The 14,729-nt window shown below is 32.5% G+C and overlaps 1 protein-coding gene across 1 annotated transcript; it reads right to left on the reverse strand.

Moving 5' to 3' along the window:
• Nucleotides 1–5,198: 5,198 nt before the first annotated feature.
• Nucleotides 5,199–6,663, reverse strand: LOC146888830 (uncharacterized). The gene is made up of 3 exons (XM_085666429.1): nt 5,939–6,663; nt 5,750–5,846; nt 5,199–5,672 (listed from the first exon to the last, which is right to left on the reverse strand). Exons 1-3 carry the CDS (start codon nt 6,526–6,528, stop codon nt 5,199–5,201), a joined length of 1,161 nt encoding a protein of 386 aa, XP_085522555.1. The 5' UTR covers nt 6,529–6,663.
• Nucleotides 6,664–14,729: the final 8,066 nt, after the last annotated feature.

A 14,729-nucleotide genomic window follows, 5' to 3' on the forward strand; every position in this document is an offset into this window, starting at 1 on the left:
ATAAACAAATCTTGGTTATATATTATAAAGTGAATGAATATATACCTCACTGTATTGCCATCTAGTGTAATATTATTTGTGTTTCTTATATTATGGCAATATGTCCAATTTCTTGAGATTATTGAATGATATTTTTAATGTAAATTGGATATTGATTTTGGTGACGCAAAATCACCTATTGGTTATGGCTATGTTTTAACCTTGGATGGAGGTGCACTATCATGGAAATATGTTAAAAAGTTGTTGTTCTATAATGATCTACTGTGCAAGCATAAATTATTTTTTTGTCCAATGCATCCTGACAATCAAATTATTATATTTAAAGTTTTTAGTAAAAATGTCAATGAAATTGAAAAATTGACATATGAGAATGAGAGACAAATATATTAGAAACTTAATTACTCATGATATTATCTCTCTTGACTTTGTCAGGTTAGAAAGAAATGTTGCAGATCTGCTTATCAAAGGGTTGATGCATCAACAACAAGTATTTGAGTCGTCGAGGGGAATGAGACTATAGCCCATAAATTAATTGCAAAAATGGACACCCATCTCTACATGAATGGCGATCCCATGGAATGGAGTTCAATGGGTAACAACGAAGTTGTTGTTGACTAAAGTACACCGAATAATTTGATTAAATTTTATGTCTCATTCCTATGGCGAGGTGTACTATAAATTGTGACAATAATAAGGTTGAGGTATGTGCATTATCATGCTTATTTTATAAAATACCTCTTAATAAACCCAATGGTTGAGGTATGTGCCTTATTATGCTTATTTTATAAAATACCTCTTAATAAACCCAATGACAATTATTGTAGGGGTGTGAGTCACAAACCACCCTTTGAGGGTTTACCTAGTGAGTGTGATGGTGGGGCCACAATTATGAGACATGGGCAAGTCTCTAAGTGACACTCATGAAACAAGATACATGCACAAGGTCGTAACGTGTACCCACTGATTAGAACCTATAATGAACACCGATATTGTATATGTTATTTACTAAAACCCGACCACAGGGGATGTAGTTCAAGACAATCAAGTCTCTGTATTTTCTCGGGTGGAAGTTTATAAGCACTAGGTGTAAGGGTCAGACCCGGAAGGGTCCTTACACTGAACTACAATATTTTGTTTTAAAAGATAATATATTTGTTTTATTTTATTTTTTAAATTATGTGGGGGATTGTTGGAAATATTTTATTATAATTTAAAAAATTAAAAATAAAAATTAAAAATTCTACTGTTACTGAAGTTTTTATAGACTTTTAATTTATGGATTAATGGTTTTTATGGCTAACTGTTATATTCTTATTACTATTTACTTCTTTGTCTCCATTTTCTACCTATAAATACCACCTAGGTGCATGGGGAAAGACACAACAACAAAGACAACAAATATTAGAGTTTTCTCTAAAATGTTCTTCTTTTCTTCTCTATATTATCTTTAAGACAATGGTGTTCATAAGGTTCGGAGATCCTTCGCTACACTCGATCGATCTGACGGGTTGTTGTATCTTAGGAGAGAAACGCATATGATTTGAAACACATATGAGTGTGTATTTGTTTAGCCCTGTGCAGTAGGGGCGTTTTCTCTCTAAGGATAGCGCTATGCGTGCCTCAACTCAGGATATTTCTACTCCTTATCTTTTATTTTTTATTTATTATTATTATTATTATTATAATTGTTGATCTCTGATTAATATTCATTGTTTTATATATTGTCTTAGTATTATTATTGCTCTAATTATTATGTATTACTTTGTATTACTCCAACAAATATATGTATAATATATTATGTAGTACTTTGTATATAGTTGCTTACCAATAACATTAACAAACCATGCTCTTTTTCGGGTTGCAGGCCTTTGTTCATCTACTTGCAACTCAATCTCCTCATTTTCTTCCTCTTCATTTTCAGAATATGAATGTGATGTAGTTGGTATTGTTGGTTCAGATACATGAAATGATTGATATGGTGGCTGAGAATTAGATTGAGGCGCAATTGGGGGCTGGCTAGTTGAAGATATCCTCACTTTCAAGGTTCTTGAAAATAAATTGGTTAGATATTCCTAAAACTGAATATAAAATCAAATTGATATATACAAAATCTAATGTAAAACATATTATATACATAATACTTATTCATGAAATATGATAAAACAAATTACTTGGCTGAGGTGCAGATGGAGCTGGAGGGCAAACATATTTAGGATCTTGTTGAATACTTGCTTGAGATGCAGATGGAAGTGGAGGGGAAAATGAAAATATAGGACCTTGTTGGATATTTACTTGAGGTGTAATTGGGGTTGGAATTTGTACTTCAAGTCTTGGAGGTTGAGTACTAGGTAGTGAAGAATGAGTACTCACTCCAGTTTTTAACTTAGACTTACTTGAGGTTGAAAAGTTCATCTTCAAGTCTCCTGACAACAGATAAAAATTGATAAAGTTAGAAAAATAACTTAAGTCTATTTAGACCACATGCTAAAGAAATCGGACCAAAATGGGTATGCTTCAACTTTGATGCATTTAGTTGGATAACTTGGGTATGCATTTAATTACGAAACTATGGTAAGATTTAGATCAAACAGTTTTATTTTGTTCAGCAAACATCGCATATCTTCATCTATACCTACATTAACCCAAAGATTCATGTCATAAATTTGTGTCTGATGTATGTCATGATGTTGCAATTCAGACGAGGTTTATAAATATATACAAGTTCACAGAATGGTAATTAAAGGAATAGGGGTTGAACCAATTCAACCCCTTTGGTGTGTTAGGAACCCTAGTATGTGCAACACAATTCATTAAGCCTAATTGCATTCTTCCTCTGTCATGAAATGTAAGGAAAACAGTAAAAAGAAGATACTCAATGAAACCTTTTCTTTTACTTCTAGCAAAATAGATACATAAGTCAAAATATATCTTATAGCTGTGTAGGAGTCTTTGAAAAAGCTATTGTTGTATGATGAGTGATTATAGTTGTTAAGGAATATTAAATTTTTTCGTATATTTATGCAGTTCTTGATTTCAATTAATCTGCTTTGAGCTGGTTTATTGATAGATTAAGACTATAATCAATGTTTATGTTGGGATCTTAGGTGTTTGAATCGAGTGTTTTATAGGAAGGTGAGAAATGTTGAACACTGAATGTATTATAGTGTATTGTATATGATGAAGGAATGCATTATTAAATTCAAAATCGTAGGTTGGCTTTGTATCCATACAAATAAAACAATAATCACACCCACAATTTGCATGTTCAACATGGGTGGTTAGACAACTAATCAATTATTTTACCGAATTGAAACAAACTGAAATAGAATGAATAACAACAAAATAGCCTTTAAGAATTGATCCAATTTGAGAGGCTTGATCGTTATGTCTACAACTTGAAATCTCCTATCATTATGTTTGTTTTTCCAATGAAAAAATTGATTCTTGAATGCTTGTATATTTTCGATCATTTATCTATAACGCAAAATTGTGACTGCTACTTGCTCAAAAGGTCTCCTAACTTAAAATGATAACATAAAGCTAAGAAACTACTCAATCTCTAAAATCTACTTAAAACTCAGAATTACACTATCTGAGACCTAAAACACAAGCTAAACTAAGCTAAAACAAGCTAGAATTACCAAACTAGTAAATGGAAATGTTATGCAACTATCTTGACACCAACTAAATGATACATGAAGGTAAAAAAAACTGAGCTAAAAGTGAAAAACAACAAGAACTATGAAACCAATATGCACATAACCATAAAATGCACTAAATCAGTAAACTAGTTCTATCCTTATACTTAAATGACTTAAAATGAAGGCTCAAGCTATCTACAGCTAAGATTCACTATCAAAGCAAGTCTAAGAAGAAAAAGAGTATTACAAACCATGCTAGTTACTGAAAACAATAGAATTAAAAACTTACTATGAAAATCTGAAAAGAAAAATTCCATGCTACTCTCAAAACAACAAAATAACTATGTTAGCAAATGTAAATTCATCAAAGCATCCTATTATAACAGTTATTTATTCTAAAAAACAAGAAAGACAGAATTTAACCATGCACCTAAAATAATACTGCAGGAAGAAATTAAAATGAAAAGAAAATTTTAACTAGTAAACTAATTTTGAACTAGCTACACGATTGTAAATCAACAACATACAGCTACCTGCAATTACAACAACTGGATAGAATTTAGAACAGGAAGAAAACACATAACAGAATTTAAAACCAGAATGTAGAACAACTTCAAAACAAATATGATAAAAAAATCAAATACAACTATCTGCAATTACAGAAAAATCATAACAACTAAAAATAAAGAGAAAATGTTAGTGATGTTGGTTAAGAAAACTAGAAAGAAAAATAAATGCAAACATTTAGAATTTTAAGACCTCGCCCCCACACTTAAAGTGACATTGTTCTTAATATGGCAAGGGAGTCTGACCTTTTTAGATTTCATTTGTTATTTACACAAAGAAACCAAAAATACCTGAAACAATAAGGTTCAAATCCTAAATTTGATGAAAGAATGATATTGGAGACACAAAGAAAACATGAAGCGACTTGACAAAGATATAAATCAAAAATAAAACACAAAGACTTCAGCTGAGAAATCTCCAACATTTAAACTACATTAGATGAGGTGCACCAGACCCTTGCAGTAGTGCAAGGACAATGCTTGAAGGCCTCAATAGCAAGCTATTGCAATTGACTAGCACCAGACTATGTCAGTATGTCCATCTTATATTATTCTTTTTTTCCAGATTTTGGTATGATAATTTTTTTAATATAAAATCATAAGCTATACATAGACTAAGCCTATTAAGGAAGTGACATAATTACTGAATGAGATTGATGATCAACTGCATGTGTAACTACATGTTCCCATGTAGAAGATTTATTGGTTGACATTTTCTTCTTGGTTGATATTTTCTTCATCTTTCAGTGGTCTTCAAATAAGATAAACACATCAAATTAAACAATGAAGGATTATAGTTTAAAATGAATTAGTAAAATGACTCAACAATGGAAAAAAGAAAAAAAAACCTTGCTAGTTGTATATTTCCATCATCGTTAGAAAATAATATTTCTAGGTTTTGTTGTTCAAATGGCTCACATTCATGAAAATTGTCAACATCATCTCCATCCATGTTGTATAAGTCTATAGGCTTTACATGTATAGGTATGCACTAATTTTTATCCAACTCATCGTCTACATAATACACCATTTGAGCTTCTGATGTCTTAATATATGGCTCGTCATCATCATTATCACCGGTATGGATTAAGCGTCCAAAACTTACTAATGTAAATCCATACTCATCACTCATAATCCCTCTAGAAGTAGTTGTATTATCCCAGTTACATTTGAATAAAACAATTGAGAATCGACCATGGTAGTTTATCTCAATTATGTCTACCAATCGACCATAATACGACACACCTCCAAACTGCATTTGATTATCACTACTACTTGCATAACTCCTTGTCCCAAATGTACCAAACACTCCACTGTTTTGTATTTTAAGCCATAGATCACGCTCCAATATACGAAATTTGAACCCATTAACATTGTAGACACTATATCGCTTTGCACAATCAATAGGACCCATGGCCAAGAACTTTAAATCATCCGAATGGATATCGAATGATCCATTCCTTATCTAAAACACAAAAAGTAAGAATCATATAAATTATAACATACTCATAAATCAAAGATTTCTAGAGAAAATATACATACACAACGTGAAAACCACTCAACAAATTCTTTATGAACCCTTTTGTCTATCACAGAGGAAGATCGTGTGTGGCTTCTTAGTTGTATTCGTATAATGTCTCTAAATTCCCTATGTGAAACATGTAAAATATGTTATCTAATGTTAAATGAAAAACCAAATATATAAAAAAGCCTTGCTCTATAAATACTTACTGTATAAATGGGTCAACTATGGGGCAATTTGTTAGCACATGACGATGTGCTTGCAGCTTTTCCTTTGTAGATAGAGTGAAATAAGTAAAACTCCAAACTGGTTTTCCGACTGGTGGGAACAATGTACTTACATTACAAGACACATTATCAGGTTCATCATCAACATGATGCAATCGATTGAATACAGTCTCAATTCCATCTAAATATCTAGAACAAAATGTTAAAGACTCTTCAGCCATGTATCCTTCAGCTATTGATCCTTCTGCTTGTGCTTTATTACGGACATACGACTTCAATTTTCCTAGATACCTCTCAATGGGATACATCCATCGGTATTGGACGGGTCCTCCAAGCATAGCATCTTCCACTAAATGCACAATTAAATGAACCATGACTGTAAAAAAGGAAGGAGGAAATAACATCTCCATGTGACACAATGTGAGAACAATTCTACCTTGTAGTTGGTCAAGTTCATCCATTTTCAAAACTTTATTACACAATTGTCTAAAAAACAAACACAAATCAATCAAAATTGAGCAAACTTCATTAGGGAGTGTCTTTCTAATTGCCAAAGGTAGAAGTTGCTCCATCAAAACATGTGAGTCATGACTTTTTAATCCTCTAAGCTTACGTTGTTTGACATCAATGCATCTACTAATGTTACTAGAGTAGCCATCTGGAACTATTATGTTCTTCAAAGTTTTGAGAAAGATATCTTTATTTGCATTTATCAATGTATATATTGCAGGAAGATATTTACCATTCTCATCAGGCCAAAGATCAGGTCTAATACCCCAAAGTTGTAAATCTTTTCGTGCTTTTATATTGTCTTTACATTTATTTGAATTATCAATCAACAATGTAGACACAACATTATCACATACATTTTTTTCAATGTGCATGACATCCAAATTGTGATGCAATAAGTTGTCTACCCAATAATGAAGTTCAAAAAATATACTTTTTTTTTCGCCATTGTTGAGTGTCTAACTTAGCATGATTAACTCCCCGTTGTCTTTTGGCCCGTTCGTCAAGTAATGGTTCTTTCCCAAATTCAACATTAAGATTCTGAACTTGTTGTAACACATCATATCTTGAGATCGCCAAAGGTGGATTTCTATTTTCTATAGTTCCATCAAATCTCATTCTAGCTAGTCTAAATTTATGTCTTCCATCTCACCAACGACGATGACTCATGAAACAAAAATTACCACCTTTAATAAGTTTTTTAGGAGTTGTGTCAAAATTACATCTAGGACATGCCAACCCAGTATGTGTGTCCATCCAGATAAGGTTCCAAGACTCGGAAAATCACTAATGGTCCATAATATAGCTGCATGCATATCAAACACTTCACTTCCATATGAATCAAAAGTTTTGATACCAGTGTTCCATAGCTCTTTCAACTCTTCTATTAGTGGCTGTAAATATACATCAATATCATTTCCTGGAGCGCGCTTTCCAGGAATGATCATGGAGAGAATGAATGAAATTTGTTCCATACACATCCAAAGCGGAAGGTTGTACGGTATGAGTACAACTGGCCAAATACTGTGGCTAGTGCTTAAATTACCATATGGATTAAACCCATTTGTAGTCAAACCAAGTCTCACATTTCGAGGGTCTGAGGCAAATTGAGGATGCTTAAAGTCAAATGTCTTCCATGCTTTAGAATCTCTTGGATGCCTTAAGATGACTTCATTTGTACTTCCCGATGAATGCTGGAAGACATAAACATTCTCTGTAAGCGTGGCTTCAAAGGAAAATACCTCAACACCTTTGCAAGAATCTTTTTTCTTTTATTACTTGTAGCACCAATTGTACCTTTTCTTTTTGCCTTCCATCTAGACATTTTACATTTCTTACAAAAGTCCCTATTTGCGTCTTCTCCAAAGTACAACATGCAATCATCTTCTCCAAAGTACAACATGCAATCATTCGGACAAGCATCGAGATTTTGGTGTAATGAAGACCAAGCTTGTTAATGATTTTCTTTGCTTCATAGAATGGGCGTGGAATTTTAGCATGTTCAAAGATATCTCCCAACAACTCTAGTATCATGGACATTCCCTTGTCACTTATTTTGCAAAGACATTTGATGTGATACAACTTGATCAAGAATGAAAGTTTAGAATATTTATCACACCCTTCATATAAACTCTCTTGACCATCTTGCATTAAATCAACAAAATCTCCAATATCATCATTTCCGGCATGGCTTGACTCTGGACCCATTTCCTTATCGTCCACCGTGTCATTGCTATATTGATGATACCCAAATGAATCATTAATCATGTCAAACATCAGACTTATTTCATTATCTTCTTGCGGCATTACACGTGTTTCATCAGTCACATTTACTCCTCTTCTCTTCCTACGTAGAAGCCACATTGTATATCCTTTTGGAAAAGGTTTAAGAATCAAGTGCTCATACACTAATTCACGATCCTACCATTTGTTAAAGTTGCATTTTTTACATGGACATACTATTTTTGACATGGACATTTTTCACATGGACATACATTTTTGACATGCAAATACAAAGTCCAAAAATTTGTTTAAGCCATCCATAATTGAGGTGTGTTTCTTGGCATGTCTATCCAAGATTTATCCATTGGAAATAGGGTCTGTTCAAGCCAAAATAATTCATACATTATTTTAGGATAACAATAATGAATATAATAAAGGAGAATAATGAATTCTCCTTTCCTATCTAAAGTAGAAATTTGTTGAAAAAACCATATGTATATATAATTTTTGTGTGAAGAAAGAAAAAGTGAGAGGCAGAAACTTGCAGAACTATTATTAATGGTGTTATTATTAGTAAATATTAAGACCAAAATGGCTAACTAGTTGTACTAGTAGATAGAAACTTAAACATTATTACAAATATGGAATTACTTTGGAATATATAATAAAATAGAAGGATAAAACATAATGATTAAACTATAATACATAATATATAAGGATAAGAAATTCTTACATTAACTTTACTTGCAGAAACTCAATTAGTTGGTGAATTTGCAATGAACCTTGCCCACTGTCAATTAGCTGTGCAGCACAAGAAATTAGGAATATTATATATATATATATATATATATATATATATATATATATATATATATATATATATATATATATATATGAATATCCCGTGATTTTCAAGAAACCTTAAGGTAGTTTCAAGTAAGACATAAACGGCTGAAAAGCAACTATTATTATTGAAGTGTTAGCCACACCAAAACATGAAAAAGAAAATACAAATGTGTGTCTTCATGTGAATTATTAAACAACCAACAGATTTAAGAGAGAGAAAAAAACACAATGATTATTAAAAAGAAAGGGATGAAAGGAAAACTCATTCACCTTACGTAGAAAAATGATACACACATCACAATATAACCAAGTAAAAGACAAAACCAACCAAATATAGCACATTCAATATAAGAGACACACACACTCTTGAAAACTAAAAACATAAGCAATCTTCAAACAATGTCCAATGACATCAACACTATGTGTGTTTCTTTTTCTGAATGTTTTTTGTCTGTGGACAACACTGGTCTTGGGGATTAGATTAGATTAGATCTACCAGAGAAATAAAGCATTTGTTTGTGCATGCAGTGTAACATCCTTAAAGAATATTACTTAAATTAATATGTAATGATATAAAAGAAGTTTAAACGTCACAACATTATTTATCCCAAAATGCGGGAAAACAAAGTTCAATATTCAATGCGACAATACTCAAAGGAAATTAAATCAAAAGTTATTACAAGTTCCCATAAAACCATAAAATCAATAGTAAAAAATCCCTAGCTCTAGCCCAGCTAGCCCTCACTCCGCAGTCCGAGCACCATCAGCATCATCTGTATTATCATATGCTCCCGTGTAACGAGTTACACGATCATCGCCAAGCACAAACAGAAAGGGTGAGTTCAAAAATATAAGAAATCACATAAATTAAATAATATAAAACACCCAATCTTATTATCATAAATAGACATTGGTTACATTCTCAACACACCCCAAGGCTTTTCAACCTCTCACATACAATAAGGTTAGCCATGCAAATCTACCTCGCTCGTATCCCCACAAGAGAGTAATCGAGTATGAACCTCCCCGCTCATACCATCACATGTTATCCACCATCCATGAACCTACCCGCTCATGGCACAACATCTCCTGATCCACGTTTCATCAAAGCGTACAAACATTACACACAAACTGCACCAAACTCGCTTGGGCTAGAAGCCTTAACTTAAGCGACCAGGCCTGTCTCGTTTAGGCTAAGCTTCCTCGCCTGAGCGAGCGTGCTGCCAGAGTTCACGTGCGAAGGCGAGCTTAGGCGAGCTGGCCTCGCTTGGGCGAGATCTCCCTTCACTCAACACAACATCACTCGCCTAGGCGGCGAGACATCAGAACACACACTCCTCAGTTGCGATTTCTCGCTCAAGCGAGTACCTCTCGCCTGAGCGAGGTACTCTATCGCTCAAACCATAAGCTCCTCGCCTGAGCGAGTCCCTCGAGCATAACCTCACCACTACGCGATTTCTCGCCTAGGCAAGCTGCTCTCGCCTGAGTAAAATGTGCAGATGCAACCCAAAATTTCGTTTTTGCTATTCTCTCCTAGGTGAGCCTAGTTAGCTCAAGCGAGAATAGCAAATATTCCCCCTATCATGCGTGCAGAAACCTATACCCAAAAGCCCCAAAACCCCATTCAACTATGCCCAGCAATACATCACAGGATTCAACATTTTGTGCATGACTTGAACATCAAATTAGTCACTCCAATTGCGAAAGCAGACCCTCAACACCAACAGTACAGCAAATTCCCATAATTCCCATACAATGCTGAACAAATTGACCAAAACCGCATAGCAACCATTTCACCACTGATTCATACCATGAGAAGCACGAAAATTCTTGATCAAACACAGTTATACATGCATCTCAAAGTATACGAAATTCACAATCATAAAAACACACAAAGGAACTCCCCTAACCTGAAATTCCTTACTCAATTGGGTCTTTTAACCAAAACTTTGCACTACCACCAATAATTCCCCTTTGCTCTCCAAAACTCAGATTTCTTGGTTCTCTCTGACTCCCCTTGGCACCCCAAACTCGTGCTCCCCTTTCACTCTAGATTTCAGACTTCACCAAAACCCTTCTAATTACCCAAATTTCCCTTTTTATATGGTTCTTAATTATGGTTAATAAAAAAACGAAAAAGGCTTTTAATTATTTATAATTGTCTTTCATATCTCATTATGAGTTGTTGTCTTTCCCTTCCCTTGGTTGCCCAAGAGCTCTAGAGTTTTCCCACCCTTTCACATTCAGACCACAAGCATTTTAACAAAAATAGAGGGTTGTTATGAAATAAAGTGAATAATAGAGAGAATAATAGATAATAGAGAAGAGAAGAAACAAGAGAGAATAGGGAGCAACTCATCTATGTATTATTATTGATAGGAAGAGTCCTATTTATAGATACAATATGTAATCCATAAAGGAAACAAATCAACTTAGTTAATACAAATATTTACCATAAAGAGTAATGAATCATATGAGTAAATATATCAAATCAATGGACAATCATTAATTCATAACACTCCCCCTTGAGTGTCCATTGATAAAGAATGTGCCTCGTTAAAACCTTACTAGGAAAAACCCTTTAGGATAAAAAAACGTAGTGAAGGAAAAAGAGTACAACATTCTGCATTCTTTAATACAATATTGCTCATCACATATTATATTTCTCCCCCTCATGTAAACTTACATCATTAAGGTGACAAAGTCCGAATTTGTGAGTCATTTGCTCAAAAGTTTTTCTTGGCAAAAACTTTACAAATAGACTTGTCATATTTTTAGATGAACGAATTTTTGGATATCTATATCATCCTTTCAATTGAACAATATAAACTTTTGGTACTGGTGCAAACATTCGTTTTTCATATAAACGTAAATATCAATATGAAATTTTTTTTTTAACACTCTCATAATCAATGAGGTGATCAATGCTTCCATTTGCTTTAGCAAAGAAAATAACAATATCAAGATGAGTAGCATCCATATGGCCATAATCAGAATCACCATCTTCATAAGCAAAATGTGTTTCTATGTTCTTCTCATTGTTTGTAAGATGCTCTAGTGTACAATAAGTACAACTCAAATGGCCTTTACCATCGTAATGATAATATATACCTTCATCTTTTTGTCAATATTTTCACATTTTCCTTTTCCTTTTTTTCTCATTATCGTGCCACTTCTGGTGACAAAATGTGTCTTTGAAATTATCTTTATAACCATGTCCAAAATCAAGATCATGATCACGATCATAAAAATATAAATCAAATGTTGCTGCATTCACTTCTGGGAATGGAGCAGAACCAATTTGGACATGTTTCATGATTTTCTTGAGGTCAAAAGCTCATTTCTTTGTTCAGCCATACAAAGGCATGAAATAAATTCATAATATTTATTGCTGCATTCACTTCTGGGAATGGAGCAGATTAGGCGGATCTCATGATTTTTCATCAAAAGCTTTATTGCTTTGTCCAGCCAGTCATACATAGGCATGAAATAAATTCATAATATTTGTGAAATCTCTTTTCACAATATTTTTGTCGCATGAGCAAATTAATTGCTTAGATGCTTTATTTCTTTATTCAATGGTATCCCAATATCAATTGCATATAAATGTATTTCAACATTTAAAATTCCAATATAAGGAATTCTTCCTTGTAATATCAAGAGTCACAAATCCAAATTTTGCAACTTTTCACGTGTTTAGAACTAGCATATAACATAATAATATTAATAATAATAATAATAATCACGATATTATTATTAATAAAAATAAAAATAATAAGACGAAGATGAAATTTGATAAAGTTAAATAATTCTTATCACAAGAGGAAGAATATAAGGTAAAATTATAATTTGAGAAAGGATTAGAAAGAGCCTGGATTGAGACACGCATAATTCATAACAAGGGCTAATTTGTTCTCAGCAACAAGGGGGTTGAACCCACAATATTTGTATAATCCCCAATATTTTTGGATTTCATTATCACATCTCACACTCAAATATATCATTAAAATAACACACAAAAATTGACACACATAGGACTTGAACCCAAGTCCTTTCACACAATCAAAGTACTCTCAACCATTTGAGCTAGTACTTTTCCCCATCATAACCCTCTACATTAAATACCTTAAAGGCTTCCATTACCCGTATTTATTAAATAATTATTTACTTAACTATTTAATTTTCTCGGGTTTTACATGCAGCATAAACTTGGAAAAATAGTTTGGACTATGGAGCTTTTTCTTTTTTTTTTTCCAACATAACTTTTGCTTTATGGAAAAGAAAATTAGTAATGGACCAATTGCGCAATATATGTTAATTAGTTGCATTTTTCCCTTGTGATTGAGTTCAGCCAGGACCATGAGTGATAACAAAGATATTATGGAATTTTCATTGACATAAAATAAAAAAACATACATAGTGTAGATTTTTGTCTCTGTACACAAAAGTTTGGTCTAGAAAAACTAACAAAACTAGTCTTACAGTTTAAAAATTACTAGATGATTAGGTAATTCAGTATATACATTTTCATAAACACTTATCAGAAAAACAAATAAATATTTGTGAAAGAGATTATATGAATCATCAATACTCACTGAAGTCTTCATATATTAGGTAACTGAAGTCTTCATATATTAGGTAACAAAACAATTCAAACTTGTGCACTTTTGAGACATGAATCCTATGCATTACCAACCTCAAGGAACATTCCTTGGCATGTTCATAAGATACATTTCTGATTTCTTTAAAAATATTCTAAAATATGTGTAGTGCAAAAAGATCACAAGCAGAGGGAAACTCATTGGTGGTTTGCATTCTATAGTTGCAGAGGTATATGGTTTGGTGTAATGTTCACAATTTGCAACCTTAATTTCATCAATAAATTAAAACTTTGATGCATAAAGTGACATGTCTGTATGCTAAGAATGAGACTCATCATTGGACAAGAAAAAGAAATGGCATTTTTTTTTTCTCTTTTTACCTTCAATTTGCTGAAGGGAAAAATGGGTTAGCGCACTCATGCCAACATAGTGTTTCTTTCCTAGGTGTCAACTAAGGAATTTCTACTTAAATAACAGTAGCAATCACATGGTGCCATGGTCAAATAAATTTTGGTTTCTACTTTTTGAGTAAAAATTCTATCATATAACTTTTTTTTTAATTTATATATAATCTAAATTTGTTTGAAGCAGACACTTATTAATTATTTTTCTCTTTAATATATTTATGAAAAAGTATATCTAAATACACCCATATACCTTATATTGTTGTCAGTAACATAAATTTATTAACTTTGGTCAATCATATATAATTTATTTCATATATATATATATATATATATATTTATTTATTTATTTGATCTCTTTTTTCTTTAGAAATTATTATAAATGTGTTGTATCCAACTCAAAGTGTCTGAGTTGATTACCTCATCCTAAGTTTATGGAAAGAATATAATTTTTTATTTTTATACAACATGTCCTATGAAAGGGATATATAACAGGCATTAAATATGTTTAGTTCTAGATTAAGGGTTAACTTTAAGATAATATTTAATTGACACTTATAGAAATATCTAAGTCTTCAAAAGGCAAAAATCTCGTTAGAGTGTTAAAGAAAAATCCTAATGCAATAGAATCCTAATGCACAGATTCAGTCTTGTGCAGATTTTTTAGTCTCATTGATATGCAAAAGGCTA

The sequence above is a fragment of the Vigna unguiculata genome, chromosome 1 (assembly GCF_037176805.1).
Source record: "Vigna unguiculata cultivar grain cowpea cultivar isolate G323 ecotype 2 chromosome 1, ASM3717680v1, whole genome shotgun sequence".
NCBI classification, from domain to species: Eukaryota; Viridiplantae; Streptophyta; class Magnoliopsida; order Fabales; family Fabaceae; genus Vigna; species Vigna unguiculata.

Bases quoted from the DNA above. Each gene is read 5' to 3' on its own strand.
- LOC146888830 (XM_085666429.1), bottom strand. From the start codon at position 6,528: ATGGAGCAACTTCTACCTTTGGCAATTAGAAAGACACTCCCTAATGAA. The intron at 5,847-5,938 runs GTAAGTATTTAT...TAGGGAATTTAG, and splicing joins ATAGTTGACCCATTTATACA to AGACATTATACGAATACAAC. The intron at 5,673-5,749 runs GTATGTATATTT...TTTGTGTTTTAG, and splicing joins TTGAGTGGTTTTCACGTTGT to ATAAGGAATGGATCATTCGA.